The sequence below is a fragment of the Balaenoptera ricei genome, chromosome 8 (assembly GCF_028023285.1).
Source record: "Balaenoptera ricei isolate mBalRic1 chromosome 8, mBalRic1.hap2, whole genome shotgun sequence".
Classification (NCBI taxonomy): Eukaryota; Metazoa; Chordata; class Mammalia; order Artiodactyla; family Balaenopteridae; genus Balaenoptera; species Balaenoptera ricei.
In genome coordinates, this window is record NC_082646.1 from 14,205,933 (window position 1) to 14,230,304 (window position 24,372).

The following is a 24,372-nucleotide window of genomic DNA, read 5'->3' on the forward strand; positions in this document are numbered from 1 at the left end:
TCTGCACACCTAGAGCCCGTGCTCCGCAACAAGAGAAGCCACCGCAATAAGAAGCCTGCGCACCGCAACGAAGAGTAGCCCCCACTCGCCACAACTAGAGAAAGCCCGTGCCCAGCAACGAATACCCAATGCAGCCAGAAAGAAAGAAAGAGAGAAAGACAAAACAGCAAACATCAAACAGACAAATTATTTTAAAAAAAGTCTCTTAGGTAATCATTTTTTATACATTAAAACGGCCACCATACGTGCTGGACTTCCAGGAGAGCCGGGTAGTGTACTATGATGTTAATACACAAAGAAGATCTTTCCTCCTAGCAGATTCTGAGGTGGAATTACTCCAAGATGTTAGGGGTGCAGGGATCGTGACTGAGACCAGCCACAGTAGTAGGTAGGAACCCAAGGCTTGTTGAATTGTAACTCCTTGGAGTTAAGGTTCTTCTGTTTTGTTAAGAAAATTACAGGGCATTGTGCAGACAGTGAATTCTTTCCCAGGAGCTGGTGGATGCAGTGAAATTAGTACCACAGAGATAATATAGATATTTTAAAAGTACTTTTGCCCATGCACAACCCAATTCTCATTCTATCCATGCTATCCTGCCTAAAAAAGTAAAAAAATAGAAAAAAAAATCTCACTGTGGACCTTTCATGTGGCTTCTTTGTGTCATAGAACTTGGTGAATGCCTTAACTGAGTTTAAAAAATTTCCTTGTATTTGTGTATCTCTTTTCGTACATGTCGAGAACATTCTTTATATATTTAAAGGTAGTCATTTTAATTTAGTTGGAGAGATAGGTAAAAATTTCAGGCTGAGTATCTTGTAATCTTTTGTTTATGTGAAACTCTCAGGTTGTAGATTGTCTAGGGGTGTCATCTCAAGGCTATCCTGGAATTGTTTGCTTTTTTTCTCTTTAAAAGCAACTTTCATCTAATCTTCCCTTATAGCCAGTCTGAGGCAGCCCGCAAGTGACTCTCCAAACACCACTCTGTTTTGTTTCATCATAGCAGTTACCAGCATCCGCTGTTTCTTATTCTTTCATTTGCTGCTTTTTCCCCTCTCCATCTCCCCTCCATGTGCAAGCTGCTCATGAGCCGGGACCTTGTCTTCCTTGCTCCATGCTGCAGCCCAGTGCCTCAGACAGAGGCTGACTCACAGAAGAACCCACCATTGATTTGTTAAATTAATGAACTTCTCTTGACACTATTTTCTGACTTTTTTTTTTCTTTTAAGGTTGAAAAATTGAGAGCAGCATGTTTTACACACTGAAACTCATCCTGATGCCAGTGTTACTCAGTAAGTAGAAGCCAAGGGACCAAGGAGGGTATTTGATTTCTTGTAAGTCTCATGCATGTTCAGAAGCCAGTTTTATATATTTTCATTTCCCCTTGCTTTGTTGAAAATGGAAACCCCAACCTGGAACTTCATAGTTTTGTTGAAACAGCCGTTTTGCTGCAACAGCTGTTTTAGAAGCCAGGTAGGAGACTCTTTCTTGGAAAGCTGAATATTCCTCTGTTGCTATTAGAAACAGAATGCCTTTGGGTCCTGACTGGGTGTTTTAGGACTTTCTTATGGGATACGAAGAAAGTTTCTCGCTGGTATTCCTGCACTTTAAATTGTTATCTTTAAAACCACAGCTAGTCTCAGATTAGGAAATGAAATCACCAAAGGGAGTCCCAGAATCCCTGTAATTGTTTTCATGCTTTAGCTACGCTAGTCTTCTTGCAGTTCCTCAAATGCACTGAGCTCTTTCCCAATTTTGGATGGTTTCTTTTGCCTGGAACCTTCTCTCCCCACCTCACCCTAGCAAGCCTGCCTAAGCCTTCCTTATCCTTCCGGTTTCTCCTTAAGTTCCACTTTTAAAAAGCCTGCTCTGGCTGACTCATCAGACCAGGTTGGAGTCTCCTGCTCCTACAGTGCTCAGGGCTGCTTCTTCTTGCTAATTCCATCTCTTTCTAACTTTTTCATCCTTTTGTCCCCTTGTCTTCTCTTTATCCCATGGATATAGCTCTGTTGGAAGAATAAATTAATTAGATGCTTTGCTCTCACAGCTTTTTATTTTTTTCTCTTTTAAATAAAACTTAAAAAAATTATTTGGTTGCTCTGGGTCTTAGTTGCGGCAGGCGGGCTCCTTAGTTGTGGCATGTGAACTCTTAGTTGTGGCATGCATGTGGGATCTAGTTCCCTGACCAGGGATTGAACCCGGGCCCCCTGCATTGGGAGCGTGGAGTCCTAACCACTGTGCCACCAGGGAAGTCCCTATTTTTTTGTCTTTTTAAAGTATGGTTAAGTATGGTTGATTTACAATGTTGTGTTAATTTCTGCTGTACAGCAAAGAGATTCAGTTATACATATACATACATTCTTTTTTATATTCCATTATGGTTTATCACAGGATATTGACTATAGTTCCCTGTAATATGCAGTAGGACCTTGTTGTTTATCTATTCTATTTTTCTCTTTACTATTAGTTTTTTAAACTTTGCATGGTGACCTACACACTGACTCAGCAAAGTGCACAAAAGAATTGTCTTTGCTCTAATTCCAGGCAACATAGCATGTGCACAAACATGCAGTCAGACAGACACACACACATGAAACTGGTATGTACTAGAGAATTTTTTTCCCCATGGAATCAGGGTTATAAAAATCTCAGAGGCTATTTAGACATTTCCTGGGTTAAGCAACCTGCAGGTTTTTGCCCTTCCATCCAGAGACTTAACAATCCAACCCCATGTGGAGTGGCCTGGTGACATCAGGGGGTATTGTACTTCTTGGTGGAGAGGTTTTCCTCCTCTGTAGAAAGTCTCAATTTCTTCAGCCATTTCTGTACAAAGGTTACCCATCAGGTATAAGTTTCTCTTTGCTTTGGTTGCTGCTCTTGCTTTCTAGCAAACTCATTTAATTCTACAGACAGTGCTCTTCATATTACATTAAATAAGCTTCTTACACCTTTAACCACACTTAAAGTTGCTCAGTTCTTCCTTACAGGAAAATTCCAGGTCACTTTTGCGGGTACTTTTGATTTCTTTCAAAAAATAATTCCCTCCAGAGGGTGGAGAGTTCATGTTTTCTTTCACGTCTTCCCCACTGCGTGTTGCCTGCTGTGGGCAGGAAGTTAACACTCTTCACTCGGGGCAACAGCTTGGATGGAGAGGTTGGCACATTTTCTGTTTATTCCCAAATTCGTTCACTTGGCTCTTCTTTGATAGGAACTGGCCAGCATCTAAACGTGTCTTTCTTGCTATGGTTATCTCTTTGCATAGAGCATGTCTTGTGAAAACAGAAATATCCATGTAATGGTTTTCTCTTTAGAAATAGTTTTTTCTTTAAGGGAAAAGAGAAATTACTTGAGCAATGGACAGATAGTGGAGGGGTACCGCATGGGCTAACCCTAGAGACTGGAAAGCCAGGGCTGAGGGCAGAGCTGGAGGAGGGAGGTGGGGAGAAAGCAAACACAAAGGAAATTCAAGGGAAGAGCTGTGCTCTGTACTGGCCTAATTACAAGGACCTACACTACAGCGAGAGTCAGCCAGCAAATTCAGAGATAAGCTTTTGTAAAGGAACTAAAGAAGGAGAAAAGCAGAGGGAAGCAAAAATACCTGTGAACTGGCTTTTCAGTTAGGGAATGGGTGGGAAACTAGGAGCCAGAGACATCCCATTTCCTGTTTATGGGTGTCTAAATTCATGACTTGAAAGGAGAGACTTCAGGGTCTCTCTTCTTTTTTCTTCTTGTTTTGTTTTTGTTTTTGTTTTGTTTTGTTTTTCTGGCCACGCCACACGGCTTGCAGGATCTTAGTTCCCTGACCAGGGATTGAACCTGCTCCCTCAACAGTGAAAGTGCAGAGTCCTAACCGCTGGACCACCAGGGAATTCCCTCTCTTCTTTCTTTAGAAAGGAGATTGCAGGGATGAATTCTAGAAAAGGGGAAGGGACTGGCTAGGAGCACAGGACCAGTTAGCATCTATAGAACATGAAGATTGTAGAACCCCTCTGACTTGAGCTACGTGGGGGGAACTACAGGGTATTTCTCTTACCCTTGGGAATGCCGTGCTGGTTTGAATGAAGGGCCTCTGAATACTTTGTCCACGTTGGGTCATCTGGGGGTGGAAAGGTGCATATACTTGGAGATTAATACTAATTTTTATTGTTGACTGTATTTGTCTGAATGATGCCTCCTCTTGCCTTTTTGACTTCTATAGGTTACTCCTTGGGCCTGAATGACTTGATTGCTTCCTCCGTGGAGCTAACAGTCCATGTGGGTGATTCAGCCCTGTTGGGATGTATTTTCCAGAGCACAGAAGAGAAACTTGTGACCAAGGTAGACTGGATATTCTCATCAGGAGAGCACTTCAAGGTAAGAAGGAGGAAACACTGCTGTGTATTAAAAGCCCCTGACCAGTGGTGTCAGAATGTGGGGAGAGGGAGAATCAGGTCATCCAGTGCCATGAGATGGGGCTGCAGGAGCTTGGGCTCTGGAGCTTGCCAGAACTGAGCCTCCTCCTAGTCTGGCCTCTTGGCTCTGTACTCAGCTGTGTAAATTACTCAAACTCTCTGACATTCAACTTCCCCATCTGTGAAGATGAAGGTGATTATAATAATGGTAATGCTTACTTTTCAGGGCCTTGAGAAGCTAATGGGAGACATGCACATAAAGTTCTTTAGTTCCTTTCCTCTATTTCTCCCATTTGTAGAGTAGCATAGGTGGGTGGGAGGGTGGGAAGAGCGAAAACGCATTGGTCTAGACAAAAAGAGTTACGGCCTAGGCACAGGAACGGTGTCACAGTAATATTTTCTTTGGGGAGGGGGCAGATTCTTTCAGCACTCCACTGACACATTTATGGGCTGGGGAATCATCTCTTTCTCCTTCATGGCTGCTTAAAGTGTTGGCATTAGCAGATTCAGCATGGCTGAGTGAAGGCCTTTCATGGGAGCTCTTTGGATTAGCAAACAGTGTATTAAGCCTCATCTGAGATTCTGTGGAGATACTTGTATGTCAGGATCATTTGCAAAATATGTCCTAAGTAATATATTGTGAACAATAAAGTCCCAATGTTTGCAAATGAAATATTGCTTTTGTAGCTCAGAGCATGTTATCCCCATAATGCTACTGTCACTCAAATTTTTATTACTATTTTTTGTTATAAGAGGGAAATACCCATGGTCTAAGTGAAAATAAGAATTCCCCATGGCTCCCCCTCCCAGTCTGTAAACAATTCCCTGTTGAGGACTCCTTCTCATGCCTTATGATAAGCTGCCTGGAGGAGGGCAGAAAGGACAGCGGTAACAGCCAACATGCTGGGGATTGTCACAACAGCCAGTCTGTGGGATTACATTTGGATGCCATCGAATGCGGGGGCCATGGCAGAACACAGGGTGAAGATGGGAGATGCTTTTCAAAAGTTGTGAGTTTGAATCCCCAGAGTGATCTTCAGAGTGGATGTTACATTTTACCTTAAACTGTAAGAAATGGAAATGTGTTGACCCTGTTTCTCCAATTGTCTTTGTATAAAATGAGCCACAGAGCCTTGTGCAAGTTAACGTATTGCCTGGCACATGATGATGGTGATGATGATGATGATGATGATGATGTTGATGATGATGATGATGATGATGATGATGGTGATGATGATGATGATGATGATGGTGATGATGATGATGATGTTGATGATGATGATGATGATGATGATGATGATGATGATGGTGATGATGATGATGATGATGATGGTGATGATGATGATGATGATGATGAATTGGGTACCAAGCACTTTTTGATCACAGTGGTGATGATGACGATGCTGCCTCCACAGAACAGGGGCTTTTCAATCCGGACTCCTGGGTCTGGTGCCATGGACTTTAGATTTTCTCTGACGTTGTATTGCCCTCCAGGATGATTACGTGCTCTTCTATTATGCCAACATCAGTGTGCCTGTGGGGCGTTTCCAGAATCGTGTGCGCTTGGTGGGGGACATCTTACACCATGACGGTTCTCTCCTGCTGCAAAATGTGGAAGAGGCTGACCAGGGAAACTATACCTGTGAAATCCGCTTCAAAATGGAGAGCCTGGTGTTCAAAAAAGCAGTGGTCCTGCATGTACTACCAGAGGAACCCAAAGGTACATAAATGCTTACTCAGAGAAGGGCGAAGGGGCAAGAGATTTGGTGTGCAGTGAGGGAAGCGAACTGATTTTGTTGAGCAAATGCCAGCCATTGTGCTATGTACTTACCACGGAGTGAGTCCTCAATAAAATAAAAATAATGATGATCATTATTTTATTATTACTTTAACATGTTTCAACCTCATGAAAATGCTGTGAAGGAAGTACTGTATTCTCCTTTTCATTTTACAGATGAGTTAACTGAGGCTTAGAGAGATTAAGTGACTTGCCTAAGGACATATATTTATTAAATGGCATACCCAGTACTTGGACCCTGCTACCTCTGTCAACAAAGTCCATGTTTTTTTCACTATACCCTGATGCTTCCCATCAGTTATCCACGTTGATGTTGTGTCCATATTTTGTAGGTAACTATGTTAGGTGTTCTGGGGGATATTAAAGAAATGAGCAGATCTCTCTAACTTCCTAGGACCTCATGTTCCCATTTATAAATGGCTTCAGTAGATTGTTGGTTTTAAAAAACATGTTCTATAGAACACTCAAGGTCCAAGGAACCTGGTGGGCCACACAAAGGGTGAGAACAGGGCAGGGGATTGATAGAGGATCTAGTTGGGCAGGACCTCAGGCTTCCATCTCCACTACAACCAAAGTCCTTTTCCTTTTTCCTGTTGTATTCATTGGGCTGCCAGATAAGATTTTGTTTGAAGAAATAATTCTGCTGCTTTAAAAAGTTTGAAAACCACAGAATTAGATACATTCTTTAAAAGTGTGAGATAGAAGGAACAGTCTTTGGCCTCAGGAGAGCTTGCTGTTTAGCGAGTGAACTAGAATCTGGACGCCCCTCTCCCTGCCAGCTAGTTTAGGTCCATTCTTTCAATGAGCTCCTTTGGAGCACCCTGTCCTCCTCTCTGGTGATATTCAACACACCTGTTCAGTTGTGTCTCCCCTGCTCACCTGGATCTGTATTCTTGGTCCCATGACCAGCCCTAGACACAATGCCTGGCATAGAGTAAGCATTCAGTAAACATTTGTCAAATGAAGGAAATTCTTAAATTAGCATCCCTCACTTGAATCTGACTTCTAAAAAATGGAATGGTAGAAGGAATTGTAGAAGGTGGCCTCTGGCCTCTCTCCTAATTTTTCCTACTTTTTTTCAATTGCATTTTTCTTTTGATTTTAAATCTATGGCTCTCCAGGAAGAAGAAATGAACCAACTGCCTGTGTCCCACAAGGATTATCTTTGAGTTCCCCCTTTCTACTTTGTTCTCTGATGCTGGGCCTGAGGACTACAAGCATGTCCTACAAAATGAGTGCCTATTCCTGCTTAGAAGAGACACAGAGGGAAGGAGCCCAAAGGAGGCAGTTTTAAGAACTGAGTCCATGGGAGCAGGCTAGAGCAATTTTAGGGGTAGTCAGATATTTCCCAGTAGCCAGTGGAGCAACTTGTATTTACTTTTCCTTTCCAGCCAGCGTGGGAATAGCTCTAACTCCTGACCATTTGCCTGGTGGCTATCTCCTTCCAAGTGAAAACTCATCTAGATTTCCTCCACAAAGTTTACCCTTCAGTTTGTAATTTTTCTGTGTTTCTACTACTTCAACTCTTTTATTCATAGTTCTTATTTTAAACACTATAGACAATTTTCTTTTTTCTTTCTTTCCTCTTCTTTCTTTCTTTCTTTCTTTCTTTCTTTCTTTCTTTCTTAGGAATTTGCTTCCATTTTATTCTGTGAAAGGATTTTAAGGCATCTGAATGTGTGTGTTCACAGATTATATAATTATACTGTATAGATATATTATATAATAGTTAATGAAAAGTATAAAGACAACAAAAAGTAATTTTTATTCAAACTTGTGCATATAATTTCAGTCAGATGATCTTCATTTTTAAGATTCAAAATTGAATTAAAGTTTTCATATCAGATGAATTGCTTGAACAATGTTTTGAGTTTGGTTTAACATTTTGGAAAATATGTTGTTCAAGGAGAGAAAATATTCTTATTGAAGGGATTCGTACACATGGTAGGTAGTATAGTATGTGAGCTTTAGGTGGCTTCTGGATCCCTAACTTCATTACTCTATTATTTTTATTCTATTCTAATCTCTTCTCAATTTATAAGGGTCTATGATTCTAGAAGGGAGGCAATATAATGAAATAATTAAAAGCCCATGTTTTGGAATCACACCTAACAGTGCTTTAAATCCTAATTTAGAGAAACTTCCTAATATTTGGAAAACAAAATTTCAGTGGTATAGACAATTTTCTTACAAATAAAAATAATATTAACTTCCTGTACTTTTGCTCTAGAATCAGCCATCCTTCCACTTAATGTGAGGTGGTAACAGTAAAGGGAGTGAGAAAGCGTGTGCTTTGTTTTCACTCAGGCCTGGGTTTGAGTGCTGGCTCTGCCTTTTACTGGCCATGAAGCTCTGGGTTCTTTCACTTCCTTCCTCTGTGAAATGGGAGAGTAATAGTGCATATCTCAAAATATTGTAATGACTAGGTGATATCCTAGGTGTCTAGCACATGCCTGGTGTGTTGAAGGAACTCAGAATGTTCAGTTCTTATTATTGCATTTAAAAAATAGGGTTCAATTCTTAATATACTCATAGATTTAGAGGGTGTTTCCTTCCCTACTGGTATTCTTTGGAGTGAATTTTTATTACTTCCAAAATAATTCCCTCCATAGAGTTTTGAGTTCATAATATTTTCTTTTACTTTCCTCCCATTGTGCGTCTTTCCTCCTGGGTGGGAAGTTAACGTTCTCCAGGGACACAATTTGGATGAAGAGGTTAGCTGATGTATTGTGTTCCTTTATGAGCTCTGCTTAATGCTCTTTTGAAGGAACTCTGTCCAGTTAAGACGTAGGTTTGTGTCTCCCTTAAATATCATCCTGCCTTTCTTTTCTTAATTGACTTTGTGGTCGATTTATATAGAGCACTATTGAAAAATCAGAAGCATCTTTCTAATTGTTTTCTTTTTCAGGGACTTCTTGAAATGACTAAAGCAGTAAACATATGATGGGGTCAGCTGCTTATACAAATAAGCAGGAGGCAGAGACTATGTGTTGGAAAGCCAGGAGCAGGGGAAGGGGGAGCAGATGGGGAAGTGGGGGCAGGGATTAAAACAGAAAGAAAAGCCAAGAGGAAAACTGTCTGTTGTCTTGGCCTAATTAGCAAGCAGTCCTGTGACCTGTACTCTAGCCAGAATTGTCCTAAGCAAGTCCTAAGACAACTTGTAGAAGAATAAAAGAAGTTGAAGAGAGTTACCCATGATTCAGTTTTTCATCTAGGAGAGCCAGTGGGTTATTTATAAGAATGAGAGTTATATAACTTTCCACTTCCTGTTTATGTTAAGCAGATGTGGGTATCTAAGTTGGTGAACAGAAAGTGGGGGGCTTCAAGGTTTTCTGTACTTTCTTTATTACAAGCTTGAAGTGGAGTTGGGGCTTGTGGGAGAAGTTCTACAAAAGGAGAAGGAGAAAGGAATGAAAGAGAACCAGAAAGTGTTTACTGAAGTCAGTGGGACCCTTCAGACTTGATGTATGTCAGTAGCTAGAGGGTATTGTCTTATCCTTGGGGTACTGTGTTGATTTGAGTGAGAGGCCTCTGAGTACTTTGACCACACAGAATAATCTGGATCATCTGTGGAGGGAAAGCGTGCAGTATTTGGTGGTGACATTGATTTTACTGTTGAGAATCTTTGGCTAAATATTATCTCTTCTAGAAGTTCTTTGGCTTCTATAGATTATACCTTGAGTTTGACTTGATTTACCATTTTATCCCCAGAGCTCATGGCTCATGTGGGTGATTCGACTCAGATGGGATGTGTTTTCCACAGCACAGAAGAGAAACACATGACCAGGGTAGACTGGATGTTCTCATCAGGAGAGCACGCCAAGGTAAGGAGGAGAAACCCTCACTGTGTATAAGAAGCCCCTGGCCAATGCTGTCAGGACAGAGCGGGGAGATCAAGAATCCAGGCACCAGGTGCCATGTGGTGGTGTTGTGAGGGCTTGGGCTTTGGAGCTTGGCAAAGCTGGGCCTCTCAGCTCAGCCACTTGGCTGGGCAATTTCAGATTCCAGTTGGGAAAAATGACTCTAATGAAGATGATGAAGAAGAAGAAGTAGATGCTGCTACTGCTCAGCTTTTCAGGTTGTCAAGACGCATACAGGAGACAGCTGGTGTAAAGCATTTGTACATGAGTTGGCCACTGCATTTTAGTTTAATTCCTCTTCTCCCTTCCCCTTTTTGTAGAGTCCATGGGATAGCAAGGGGGATGATTTTGGTGGCCTAGCCAGGAAAGCAATGGGCTAGGCATAAGCACAATTGCATTCTTATTCTTTTTTTAAAATTAAAAACAATGTTTTTAATTTTTATTTTTAATTAATTTTTATTGGAGTATAGTTGCTTTACAATGTTGTGTTAGTTTCTACTGTACAGCAAAGTGAATCAGCTATATGTATACATATATCCCCTTTTTTGGGATTTCCTTCCCATTTAGGTCACTACAGAGCATTGAGTAGAGTTCCCGTGCTATACAGTAGGTTCTCATTAGTTATCTATTTTATGCATAGTATCAGTAGTGTATATATGTCAATCCCAATCTCCCAGTTCATCCCATCCCCCCTTCCCCCTTGGTATCCATGTGTTTGTTCTCTACATCTGTGTCTCTATTTCTGCTTTGCAAATAAGATCATCTATACCATTTTGCATTCTTATTCTTTTTTTTAAAAAAATTATTTATTTATATTTGGCTGTGCTGGGTCTTCGTTGCTGTGCGCGGGCTTTCTCTAGTTGCAGCGAGTGGGGGCTACTCTCTTTGTTGTGGTGCACAGGCTTCTCATTACGGTGGCTTCTCTTGTTGCCGAGCATGGGCTCTAGGCGCATGGGCTTCAGTAGTTGTGGCTCGTGGGCTCAGTAGTTGTGGCTCACGGGCTCTAGAGCACAGGCTCAGTAGTTGTGGTGCACGGGCTTAGTTGCTCCGTGGCATGTGGGATCTTCCCGGACCAGGGCTCGAACCCGTGTCCTCTGCAATGGCAGGCGGATTCTTAACCACTGCACTACCAGGGAAGCCCTCTTATTCTTATTTGGGTTATTTTTATGAGTTTTCTTCTGTGCCCCATTGCCCCATTTATGTGATGGAGGGAATTTTCTTTGTCTTCATGGATGCTTTGAATGTTGGGGTTAGTAGGTCCTGGGGGCCAGGGTGAGGAGTACTTCATGGGAACTCTGAAGTAGTAAACAGCAAGTTAGTTCATTAGACCAGTAGATGTCAACTATGGCATGGTGATGTCCTGATGGGTCAAGGTGTATTGTAAGAGACATCTCAGGTAACTTATTGTTAATAAAAGTTAAGGTACAAAGTTTAGAAAAGATTTAACTTTTATAAATGAAGACATATTCCAGGTCATCCCTACAAAAAGTCATTTATACTCACTTGATTCCTATATGCTGTCTGAGTGGGTCAGAAATGGTGGCATCCAGATTTAGAGAACAAACGTATGGACACCAAGGGGGGAAAGTGGTGGGGGGATGAATTGGGAGATTGGAATTGACATGTATACACTAATATGTATAAAATACATAACTAATAAGAACCTGCCGTATAAAAAATAAATAAAATAAAATTCAAAAATTCAAAAAAAAAAAAAAAAAAAGAAAGAAAAAAGAAATGGTGGCATCATGGTGGGATCTGGGGAATTACATGTAGTTCCAGATTCGCCTCTGGGAACTCGTCATGCATTTATATGTCATCCACCAATTGAGACATTGCAGAAAATAGGATGAGAGTTGACATTTGGGGTTGTGAATTTGAATCACAAGAGACAAACCAGGTTTTTTCATTCATGTTTCTGTCTGTATTCCCATTTCCTTTTCTTAAAAGCTTTTAAAAAATAATATTTATATAACTTTATAAAAAATTCCAACACATTTATTTAACAAGTATTTTAAAAGCATCTGCTATGCAGTGAATACTCAAAGCTCCTGCCCTGATGGGGAACTTACAATCAAGATGGAGGGATAGAACCTAGGGGCAAGACAGGAATAAAGATGCAGACATAGAGAATGGACTTGAGGACACGGGGAGGGGGAAGGGTAGGCTGGGACGAAGTGAGAGAGTGGCATGGACATATATACACTACCAAATGTAAAATAGGTAGCTAGCGGGAAGCAGCCGCATAGCACAGGGAGATCAGCTCGGTGCTTTGTGACCACCTAGAGGGGTGGGATAGGGAGGGTAGGAGGGAGACGCAAGAGGGAGGAGATATGGGGATATATGTATATGTATAGCTGATTCACTTTGTTGTGAAGCAGAAACTAACACACCATTGTAAAGCAATTATGATCCAATAAAGGTGTTAAAAAAAAAAGATGGAGGATATACATAGTAAAACAATGAAGAAATAAATACACAATATGTCAGGTAATAGTAAGAGCTATGGAGAACAAGAAAGCAGGATTTTGTGGTTGTTATTTTATGTAGGTGGTCAGGGAGACCTCATCAAAAAGGTAACATTTGAGCAGAGGTCTCAAGGAAGTGAAGGAGGCAACCGTGCATCTGTCTAGGGGGAAAGAGTGTTCCAGGCAACGGGAGCAGCAAGTGCAAAGGCCCTGAGGCCAGTACTCAAGGAGCAGCAAGGAGACTGGTGTGGTTGGAGTGAAGTGACCCAAGTAGGTGAGGAAAAAGCCATTAGAAGATGAAATCAGAGAGGAGATGGGGGTGGGGCAGCTCATGGAGGACTTTATACTTTTAGGAGAAATGGAGGGCTATTAGAGGGTTTTGAGCAGAGGAGTGATATGATTTAACTTATATTTCTAAAGGTTCATCTGCTGAGAATAGGCTGTAGTGGGGAGTATAGAGGGATACAAGTTGAGAAGCTCTTGTAGGAATCCAGGTTAGAGATGGTGGCTTGGACCAGACTGTGGAAGAGGTGAGAAGTGGCTAGATTTGGGATGTATTTCGAGGGTAGAGGATTTGTTGTGGGATTAGATGTGAGTTGTTCAAGAAATAGTGGAGTTAAGGATGACTCCAAGATTCTTAACCAGAGCTTAAGGAAGAAGACGTTGCCATTTACCAAAATGGGATGGATAAGAAGGAACTGGTTTGGGGGAGAATTTTGGAGTTCAGTTTTAGACATGTTTCAGGTGCCTATTGGAAATCCAACTGGATATGTCATAAAAAGTAAAGGTGTACTTTTACTTTTTTTACTGGAGAAGTGCAAAAAACTGAAAGTCCCTCATTCCCACTTTCCTCATCCCTCTCTTGAGATGGAAGAGTTGTTTGTGGTTTGGTGGCGTCCTGCACAACTATGTGCCCGCAGACACGTGTGTCCATGGATTTGTGTTACTAATACCTTCTGATAGTACCTTTACTGTTTCCACACACAGAGCCTGTGAGTCCTGAGAGCTCCCCTCTCAACCTTCCCGGCGCCCCTCTACCCCAGTCCTTCAATCTCATACGTTTTGCCTTTCCCTTCTAGGAGGAGATTGTGTTGCGCTATTACCCCAAACTCAAGGCACCCATGGGATACCCTCAGAACTGGGGCCGCTTCCAGAACCGTGTAAACCTGGTGGGGGACACTTCCCGCAACGATGGCTCCATTATGCTCCACAGAGTGAAGGAGTCTGATGGAGGAAGCTACACCTGCAGTATCCACCTGGGGAACCTGACAGTCAGGAAAACCACTGTGCTGCACGTGATCCTGAAAGAGCCTCGAAGTATCTAACATTTGGCTGGAGAGGGAGGAGGGACCTCATAGCTGGTAGGCAGGGCCAGGACTAGGGTGAGGCTAGAGAGGCTTCTAGGGCGCAAAATTTAAGGAGGCATCACTCTCAGGTGCTGTACTTGCCTGACCCTGATAAGCCCAGCACTTATCAAGCACTTGTACCCTGTACTTGCATGACCTTGAGAGTGATACCTCCTTAAATTTGGTGCCCTATGCACCTTACTTGCCTCACCCTAGTTCTTCCCTGCTGGTAGGTCAAGGGAAAAAAAAGCTAATATTGAGTGAACACCACCCCTCTGCCAGACCTCACTCATCATTAGTGTAATATACTAAGTTAAATGTACAGGAGCTCAGAGATGGATTGGAGTTGTTTTGACTTGGCTTCAAGGGAGATGCTCTATGCTCTGTAGTGGAAAGGAAGATGATCCCGAGCTGGTGAGAGACAGCAAAGAACAGAGAGAAAACAGGAAGGGGCCAGAACCAAAAATAGAGGGGTTTTCTGATCAAAGATTCTGTAGTCTGGCGAAACACTGTGTATTAAGGCCACTGGTGAGTAGGAGAGTAAAGACTCAATTGTGTTGACTGATAGAGGTTGATAAGTGAGGAGTTAAAGTTAAACCATAACCCAGTTAGCAGTCAGGATGTGGCCTGTGGACTTTGCCTTTTGCTAGGGCCCCAGGGGTTGGCTGTGGTTGGTTGGGGGCAGGGATAGAGGTGAGGGTGCAACACACCCAGTACCTCTGGCCAGAGACTTAAGTCTACGGAGGCACCTTCTTGCCAATAGCAAAGAATCCCAGCTGGAGAGGGAAGCAAGACAGATGGCTTTCTTCATTCTCAGAAGTCTTAGCTCCACTTCACAGAGAAAATAGAAGCCATTAGCGGGAGCTCATTCAAATTTGGAGCCCTCCCCACCCACAAACGGACCTACATCTGCTCCCATCCTCATCCCTGCCCTGCCATCTTGAGCTCCCTTCCACCCAGGGCTTATCTGAGCCCCTGTGCTCAGGTGGTGCTCTCTCTTCCTTCTCAACATCCTCACAACATGGCTCTTTAAGCTCGTACTTTCCAAGGGCTTCTACCACTCAGCACAAACATACACTCCACTCTTCCTCTTACCTGTGTCCTTGTCTCCTTTAGCTCTCATCCTATATCTTTATTTTTCTTGAAACAGCTTTATTGAGATACAATTCACATACCTTACAATTTACCCATTTAAAGTGTACACCTTGATGGTTTTAATATATTCTGAGTTGTGCAACCTTCCCCACAATATATTATGTATTTCTTTCTTTACACAGCCAGAGAGCTTGCTAAAGGGCTGGACATGGTGTCTCCTATCTCATCTCCCATTAATTGATAGCACACTGCATTCAGGCTTCTGCTTCTACCTCTACTCTAGCGTAGATCACCGATGGTACTCTAATGGCACATCCTCGACCTTCTCTACCTCAGTAGTATTGAACACCATGTTGTATATACATTCAATATATTCTATGTTAGATACAACTTTATCTGTCTGCCTATCTATTATCTATCTATCTATCTATCTATCTATCTATCTATCTATCTATCTATCATGTCTATGTATTATATGAGCTCCACCCAAATATTCCACAAATACTCAAATACAACATATCCAAACCTACCCCTCTCACCTCTCCCCAGCCCATCTCTTCAACCTCAGTTAATGCCACCACCATCTACACAGTTATCCAACTGGATGCCTGGGAGTTGTACTTGATTCTTCCCTTTCCCATGACCCCCAATCTAACAAGTCAACAGGTCCTGTCATTTCTACTACTGACTTAAAAAAAAATATCTTTATTGGAGTATAATTGCTTTACAATGGTGTGTTAGTTTCTGCTGTATAATAAAGTGAATCAGCTATACATATACATATATTCCCATATCCCTTCCCTCTTGCATCTCCCTCCCTCCCACCCTCCCTATCCCACCCCTCTAGGTGGTCACAAAGCACGGAGCTGATCTCCCTGTGCTATGCAGCTGCTTCCCACTAACCATCCATTTTACATTTGGTAGTGCTTATATGTTGCTGCTACTCCCTCACTTCATCCCAGCTTCCCCTTCCTCTGCTGTGTCTTCAAATCTGTTCCCTATGTCTGCGTCTTTATTTCTGCCCTGCTGCTAGGTTCATCATACCGATTTTTTAGATTCCATATATGTGCATTAGCAACCCATATTTGCTTTTCTCCTTCTGACTTACTTCACTCTGTATGACAGACTCTAGGTCCATCCACCTCATTACAGATAATTCAGTTTTGTTCCTTTTTATGGCTGTCTACTACTGACTGGATCTGCCTTCTTTCCCATCTGTCACCACCACCTTATTCTGGCTGTCGCATCTCTGTCTTGGACTGTAGGCCTCTAAAAAGTCTCCGCTTTCATTCTCAGTCACTACCCCACATTCTTCATGCAGCTCTGAGTGCCGTCTTTCTCAGTCACAAATCTCAACTGCTTATAATCTCTCAATGTCTTCTCCATTGCCTACGGAAAAAAAGCCAAACTCCTCACTGAGATAATCAAGGTCCTTCATGACTTAGATCCTATTATTTATCCAGCCTCATTCCCCACCACACCCGACAAACACAACCTTTGAACCAGACCCATGGAACTCTTGCTAGTTTCTAAAAACACCATCCTGTCACCTAAAAGCACCTAAGAGCTCCAGACCTTTGGTATAAGGTCCCTATCATCCTTCCCCATATTGTTTGCCAAAAATACCTTGATGTTTCCTTTAAGACTCAGCTTAAACTTTAAAACGTTTGCTGACAAATTCTCAGGTTCTGCTCCCCATAGAATTGGGTACCCTTTTTTCTATGCTGCTCTGTACTCTATATGGACTGCTCTCAAAGCATCTATAAGCAGTCTGTGGTTTTCTGTTTACATCGTTTCTCTCCTTGAAGGAAGGGACCATGCACTATTTGTCTTTGTATCTTCTGTGCCTAGTGATATCTGGCACCCAGGAGGTGTTTGATGTGTATATTCAGAGTGAACTGAGGAGATGAGTGAAGGGTGCCAGAAGGGTGGAAGTGCTTTACTTTGTATCATGACTATGGGGTTGAGTGTTGTAGCCTAGAGCAGGCTCTAACACGTCTGTTATTTCTGTCATTTGGTAAACCACATTTTAAGATAGAATTATTAATGTGAAAGGAAACTCTACTGTAGGTGAGGTGATATTCTCTTTTCCCACCGACCTTAATCTACATTTTAAGGGTAAGCAAGGGGAGGGTCAGCAGACTTTGGTCCTCAATCTAATGGGGACAGCTGGAGTCCTAGTGTTTCAACATGGAGTGGAGTCTGACCTTCTCCTCCCACTTCTGACGTGGCTGTTGCTACTTGGTCTAGAACTGGTGAGGCTCCCAGCTCTTTTCTGGAATACTGAGGCCCTGTCATTACTTTTCTCCTTTTCCCAAGCATTGGTGACCCCAGTAACCCTCAGACCTGAGATCCTGGGCGGTAATCAGCTGGTGATCATTGTGGGGATCATCTGTGCCACTATCCTACTGCTTCCTGTTCTGATATTGATTGTGAAGAGGACCTATGGAAATAAGAGGTACAGGGCTGCTCCCATCTCTTGGGCTGGGGGGCTGAAGATGCCTCTAGCCTGAAGTGGAAGAGAGTGATAAGGCTCTAAGCGTGCCATTTTCACAGAAGGGGGTGTTTTAAACCAGAATCATCTGTGGTTACCACATTAGACGTCATCGTATAGTGACCCCACCCCCTTTGCTCACTGTTATCCTGAAAGGCCTTGCACATTCCCACACCATCCTCATTTTACAAAGATTACAAAGACTTACAAATGTTGTTCCAAGTAGAGCACAATTAAGAGTATAAATCTTATGCCAGAGCCATAATGGTGTTATTCAATGCCTGAGAGAAACGATTTTTGAATTATCCACCGTATGTATACACTTCGTAGAGAAGCTCAGATTTTGAAGGTTGTCAGTGGCTTTATCTAAAGGACCACATTTTAATTATGAGAAGCTACTTTTGAATGAATGGCCTCAGGTCCTAAATTATTTATTGTTGAAATGCGTTTTTAAAGGCTTGAAATTCTCCCAGTACCTCAGAAATACACCGATGCTCTGGCACGGGCACTAGTGTTTCACTGGCTGTTCGCAGGTTCATCTCCTTCCGTTTATCCAACTATTGATGAACTATGTTGCTAGGGCAAATTGACTCTCTTTTTGAAATAGTGTCAATGGGCAAGAACCCCCATTAAGACTGAGTAGTGCTGACTTTTGGGACTCCTTTCCGCATGGGACATGTATTGTACAGAAACTGCTGCTGCCTGCTAGGTTTGCACTTGACTCCCCAGGGGCTCTCTGACTTGGTTTTGAACTTGAAGGTCTTTGCTTTGGGCATGTGGACAGCACTGAACCGAGAGTTAGACAACCTGGCTCCCCTGTCAGCTCACTTCCCCGCTCTGGGCCTCAGTTTCCCTCAAAGTGAAAAGCAGCACCCCCATGTCTGTCTACTAGTTTATTCTAAAGAAATAGTCAGACGGATGTGCTGAGACTTGTGCATAAACATGGTTGCTGTAGCAAAGATTACAATTAAAAACTGAAATCATTCTCAGTGCCTGTCAGAAAGGTAATGATTCAATGAATCGGTATTCCATTCAATGAAATACCACATGGCTCTGTATGTAATCATGCAGAAAGATGTCCGAGGAGTAGTATTATACAATATATAGTATGATCTCATTTTAATAAAAAAGCATATTATGTAATTCTCTCTTCAGCAGCATATATACTAAATATATTTTGTGTGAGTATACTTACACTTGCATTGAGAGAGGTTTGGAAGGATAATTCTAAAATATTAATAGTGCTATTTGGGATAAAAGAAAAGGTGGGTCCTAGGAGGGTAGGGGGTTTACTGGAATTCAACTTCAGACTGTCTACATTTCTGTATTATTTGAGTTATTTTACAATCAGAGCATACAACTTTATAATCAGAAAATGCGATTAAAATATTTCTACTCTCAGACAAAAAAATATACATTCCTTTCTAGCTTTAACCCTGGTTGTTGTTGTTGTTATTTTTCTTTTTTAGCTCCACCTTAGGCCAAAATAGGAACAAAAGGAAGCCTATTTAGTGACAAATGCAGAAGGCAGATGGTCAAGCGATCAAAGGCCAAGGGCAGGGGAGGGGCCAGAGCTCCCAGCCCTGGGTGTCTGAGGGGATAATTCTGCTTGGCCTCCTCCCTGGAAGAAAGAAGCCGGGAGCCTTTGAACTGGTGTCTCGCTGAGCTTCTACTGCTCCCTGCTGGTTCAGCTCCATCTCCCTAGTCCTCGGAAATGATAAAATCGAATCCCATGGCCCCTCTCTATTAATTCACTTAAAATTGTTATGGACAGAAAATTGTTAGGGTGACAATAGAGAGGTTGAAGCTGTCGTTCAGCCTAAACTATCTCCAGATGCCTTTCTGCTCTCCGTGAAAGAGATGCATCTCTCAGATTTCAAGCGGAGCTGGGTAGCGTGGGCTGTAGGTGTCTGGGAGTAGTTCCTAACCTGGGGTCTCTCTCTTCATAAAACTCTGTGTGGTCTCATGTTGTCACCCTTGAATATACGGTGCTGGCTGGGTAATTCCACATGCTTTTCATGCCTTTGCAGTTCAGTAACTTCCACGACCTTGGTCAAAAGCCTGGAGAACACAAAGAAGGCAAATCCAGAGGTAAGAGAACTCTGCCATTTTGCTGCTGTGCTCAGTGAGGGCAAGGTGGAGACTGCTCCAGGATCCAGGTGGTGTCATTATCATTCCCCTGTGAACTGTGTCTCAGTCCTCGTTATGTCTCGGCGCATCCAGTGCCTGGCGCAGAGCAGCGGCTCAGGAAATCTCCATCACTGCAATGAGTCCCTGGGAGAGTGAGTGGCGTGGGGCGGACAGGGCCAGTCCAGCAGCCCAGTACATCCTTGGAGGGCCCTGGGAAAGTCCCAGTTCAAGCCCAGCTCTGCCACCTCCCTGAGCCTCAGTTTTCTCATCAGTAAAATGAGTTTAAGGACAAACATATTTGCCCCGTTGTAAGGTTCAAATAACATGATGATAGGCAAGTGCTTTGTAATCTATGAGGCACTGTATCAATATAAAGGATGATTATGATCCATTCCAGAGTTAAGTGAAGGAGTTAGTTGTTCAGATTAAATATTCGGGGACCTTTGGAAAGAGAGGATCAAGAACTTTTTCTACCATATTAGTTTGTGATAAATAATTGCTACTAGGGACTGAGAAATGGATTAGTTTCCTTGAACTCTTTTTTTCCCCTTTTGTTCTTTCTTTTCTTCCCTCCTCCTTCCCTTCTTCCCCCTCCCTCCCTCCTTCCTTCTTCCCTCCCTCCCTCCCTCTCTCTCTCTCTCTCTCTTTCTTTCCTTTGAAAAACTCCTCTTATAATATTTGCCTTTCCATCTTTTGGGCTGTTTGTGACCCAAGAGTAGGATTTTCTCACAACATAGTGCAGGGGACTCCAGAAGTCCAAGACTTTGTCAATGGATGCTATCACTTCTCCAAATAGTGACAGGAATGGGAATCACAAAGTACCTCTGACCTCACAGATGTGAAGTTCAGTGAGGGCTGTTCCTGGCATATAAACCCTCTGGAAGAGACGATGACAATTAGCTGCTGATGAATGCCGTCCTGCCATGACTCTAATTAGGAGGAAATAATCACAAAGTACAAATAATTTGGCAAGATAAGAATTTTCTGCTGCTACCTCAATGCCCATCCAAACAAAGATGTTTGATTTTTTTTTTTTTTGGCCACGCCATGCAGCACGTGGGATCTTAGTTCCCTGACCAGGGAGCAAACCCATGCCCCCTGCATTAGGAGCGTGGAGTCTTAACCACTGGACTGCCAGTGAAGTCCCAGATGTTTGACTTTTGAACCAAAGAATTTGTTCTTAAGATAGTGTTCTTTGCTGATGAGCTAATTTTCTTAATTTCCAGGAAGTCTGAGGACTGGATTATCGTGACCTATGATAATTCTCTAGCTCTTAGTAACCCTCTGACCTACTAATTTTGGTGGTTGATGCCCTGGAGAACCCCCGTCCCCTTGAAGAGTGGTAGATAGCCTTTTCTCTGGCATGTAAGACTTGTTGAGTTTTAGGGATATTTACATGATTTTCTCCCCTCTAGAAACATATCTACTCCTCAATAACCATGCAAGAGGTGATTGATGAAGAAGAACCAAGTGGGAAGTCAGAGGCCACCTACATGACCATGGTGAGAAATATTCTGGGTCCAGCCAAGCCAGGTATCTGGAGGCAGGAAAAGGAGCTGGGAAGGATATGGCAAACTCATGGGGAATGCACATTGCTAGGTCCCCTGGGGAGGCCACTCTGCTGAGGGCAGAGATTTTTCTAGGTAGTAGGAAAGGGTGAGAAGCTGAAGCTCTGCTGGATAGAAAAGTAATATCAAACTTGTCCTTATACCCAATTTCGAGTATTATGAGTATCTCTAGGGCTGGAGAGGATTGATCTTAGAGGTAAAAGGAAGTGCCTTCATGAAGGTAGGCAAGATCTCTGCCTCATCAGTACAATACTGGTTTAACACAGCATAGTAAAGAGGGGGCTGTAAGATCCTTGCACAAGCATCGTGTCACAAGGGATTGTTTTCCTTCCTTTCAAAATGTCCCTTCCAACTCTTAGATTTTTAAATTCTGTGACTTATTATACCTTGACATAATCTAATTGCCAGCAAGGCTGCATGCTGAATTTCATGTAATAATACAGAGTCTGATTCCTACTTTCTCTTTGCTCAACTCTCCAGGGAAGTCCAGCACCTAGAAAAGACACTGGCTGTGTAGTGAGTAGGGGTAAGGACAAAAGGACTGAGCTGGCGAGGGATATGATGCTATTTGTAGACGAATGATAGGCACCCCAGCCATGGAGGGAGCAGTGTTCTGCTGGGTTCAGGAAGGCTGGCCTCCTCTGTTTATAGGATGATGGCTTGTGTTTGTTCCTGTCACACCAGCGCTAAGGACACATGACTTCCAGATGATTACAGCAGAGAAAGGTTCTGCCAGGGGAGTGTGAGATCAGAGCCCTGGCCTGGCTCCACCAAGGGAAACATAAGCTCCCCTCTGAAGTTGAATATAGTCATTCCCCTCCCCCCCCATCCTTCTCCTGTTAGTGCCATGTGATGCTACAGTGACTGCCAGAACCTCACCTTAGAGACCTGCTGATACAGCTGCACAGTGGCTGCTGCTGAGTGTGTCAGCCGCCTGGGTGGTACTGTTTGCAGATAGTCTGTGGGGCAGAGATGATGGAGGAGGGAAAGCCAGCTTCAAAGCCAGCTTCCTCATGTTCACTGCCAGGTGCTTGTGATTTAAACTTTGCAGAAAACGGCACCCCTGTCCCCTTGAAACGGTTTCAATACAGCAAGTGTGATGCGAGGCCAAGGCCACAAACTCAAAGCCCTTCAGGGGTTGTCAAATTATTTTAAAGCACTATGTACCAAATTAAACAAGCCCGTGGGTGAATTCTGGCCTGCGTACCACTTGTTTGAGACCTCAGGTAGGGAGGTGTTATCTGAAAGAGAGCAGGGTAATAAAGAACCTTTGCTTCTTGATTAAATTTACTTAAATGAAGGGGGCACCACGCCGTGTCCCCTTTCTGAGGCTGTATAGCACAATGGTTAAGATCACAAGCTTTGGAGTTGGACACACCAGGGTCCAAATCTTTACCCTGACTTAGAAGCTAGCTCAATTTTAGGCAGGTAATTTAGCTTCTCTGAACCTGTTTCCTAATCCTTAATGGGAATAATAAAACCTATCTCTTGGGTGGTGAGGGTCAAATGAGACAGTGCATGTGAAATTCAGAATGGGCCAGACAGATGGAAAGAGCTCAATAAATGGTAACTATTATGATTGAAATGCTTCTGACAAATGTGCTTTGTTTCTCTTTCCCCACAGCACCCAGTTTGGCCTTCTCTGAGGTCAGCACCAACTAGCCCATCTGACAAAAAGTCAGATGGGGGAATGCCAAGAACAGAGCAAGCCTTTTGAAAAGAAGGGGGAGTTCCCTTTGCCCTTGGCCGTGGTAGAGACTCTCTTTTCCTTGTGTCCTGAGTCCATATACCAGTTATGTCAGACCCCCTGCCCTCCCAGTCCTCCTCCGGCCTCATTGCTTAGGCAAAGGGCTGAAGATGGAGGGCTTGAAGCTTGGCAGAGAGATGGGACAGCTCTGGAGGAACAGGCCCTGATTAGGGGGAGCATGGACTTGGTCCCTCTGGAGTGGGACACTGGCCCTGGGGACCCTGACTGAGCTGCCACAGTGGCCTCAAGCATCCCATCAGGTCAGACCCTCTGCTTGGATGGTGCTCTTTGTGGATGGTTACAGGGAAGAATCACAGAGATAAAAACCAACCCAAATGATTTCTTTGGCCAATTATCCCTAAATAAATGCAGTGTGTGGAAATCATCCTGTGTTTCTACCCTGGCTGAGGGGCAAGTGGAGTCTTGGTGAGGAATCTATGGTGTGGAACTCCTGAAACAATTGAAGTGACTGGAGGAAAGCCCTGCTGTGACTTACACACTGGGGACTGGTTTGGGGACTGGTTTGAGGCCTGGGAAAGTTTTGAGGAGGTGAATGGGGTTGGAAGTGGGGTATGAATACAGCTCTTTGATTTAACGCAGTGCTTCTTGATTCTGGCTGGGTATCAGAGTGGCTGGTGGTTCTTTGCTGGGCTCCACCAGATTTGTTCTGGTTTGGACTTCATGGGTGGAGTTGGGGCACTTGCCTTTTTCAAAAGTGACACTCATGCGTCGCCAAAGAGGACAGCCACTGATTTAACTCTTGGTCTGAAATGTGAGGCTCCCTTACCTTTGGGTTACTACTGTAAGATTTAATAAGGTTAGTTTTTAAAATCCTTTGGTTCTGAACTCTTATTTCTAGTCTGGGCCCAGCTCGGATCTCCTCGTCTTTATTCCCACAGGGCCTTCCTCCTTCTCTGCATCCCACTTTTCCCTCTTAGCCATTCAGGGCCTGGATAAAGAGCAGGTCTTATGTGGGTCTCTGATTTCTGATCCATTCTTAAGTGAGCTACGTGTTTTAGAATTGGAGTATAGTTGCTTTACAATGTTGTGTTAGTTTCTGCTGTACAGCAAAGTGAATAAGCCACATGTATACGTATATCCTCTCTTCCCCGGATTTCCTTCCCATTTAGGTCACCACAGAGCATTGAGTAGAGCTCCCTGTACTATACATTCTGTTCTCATTAGTTATCTATTTTACACATAGTAGTGTATATATGTCAATCCCACTCTCCCAATCCATCCCACCCTCATTTCCCGCCTTGGTATCCATACGTTTATTCTCTACATGTGTATCTCTATTTCTGCTTTGCAAATAAGTTCATCTATACCATTTTTCTAGACTCCACATATATGCATTAATACACAATATTTGTTTTTCTCTTTCTGACTTACTTCACCCTGTATGACAGTCTCTAGGTCCATACACGTCTCTACAAGTGACCCAGTTTCGTTCCATTTTATGTCTGAGTAGTATTCC

At 43.1% G+C, this 24,372-nt stretch overlaps 1 protein-coding gene across 1 annotated transcript; it reads left to right on the forward strand.

The window, feature by feature from the left end:
• The first annotated feature begins 1,247 nt into the window (after positions 1-1,247).
• Positions 1,248-23,280, forward strand: JAML (junction adhesion molecule like). The gene is made up of 9 exons (XM_059929294.1): positions 1,248-1,290; positions 4,197-4,351; positions 5,884-6,109; positions 9,899-10,011; positions 13,595-13,832; positions 17,276-17,414; positions 19,481-19,586; positions 20,996-21,082; positions 22,773-23,280. Exons 1-9 carry the CDS (start codon positions 1,248-1,250, stop codon positions 22,863-22,865), a joined length of 1,200 nt encoding a protein of 399 aa, XP_059785277.1. The 3' UTR covers positions 22,866-23,280.
• Positions 23,281-24,372: the final 1,092 nt, after the last annotated feature.

What these genes read in the sequence shown, in the direction of transcription:
- JAML (XM_059929294.1), top strand. Translation starts at nt 1,248, where the DNA reads ATGTTTTACACACTGAAACTCATCCTGATGCCAGTGTTACTCA. An exon ending in CATCAGGAGAGCACTTCAAG is followed by an intron (nt 4,352 to 5,883) that starts GTAAGAAGGAGG and finishes ATTGCCCTCCAG; the next exon opens with GATGATTACGTGCTCTTCTA. An exon ending in ACTACCAGAGGAACCCAAAG is followed by an intron (nt 6,110 to 9,898) that starts GTACATAAATGC and finishes TTTTATCCCCAG; the next exon opens with AGCTCATGGCTCATGTGGGT.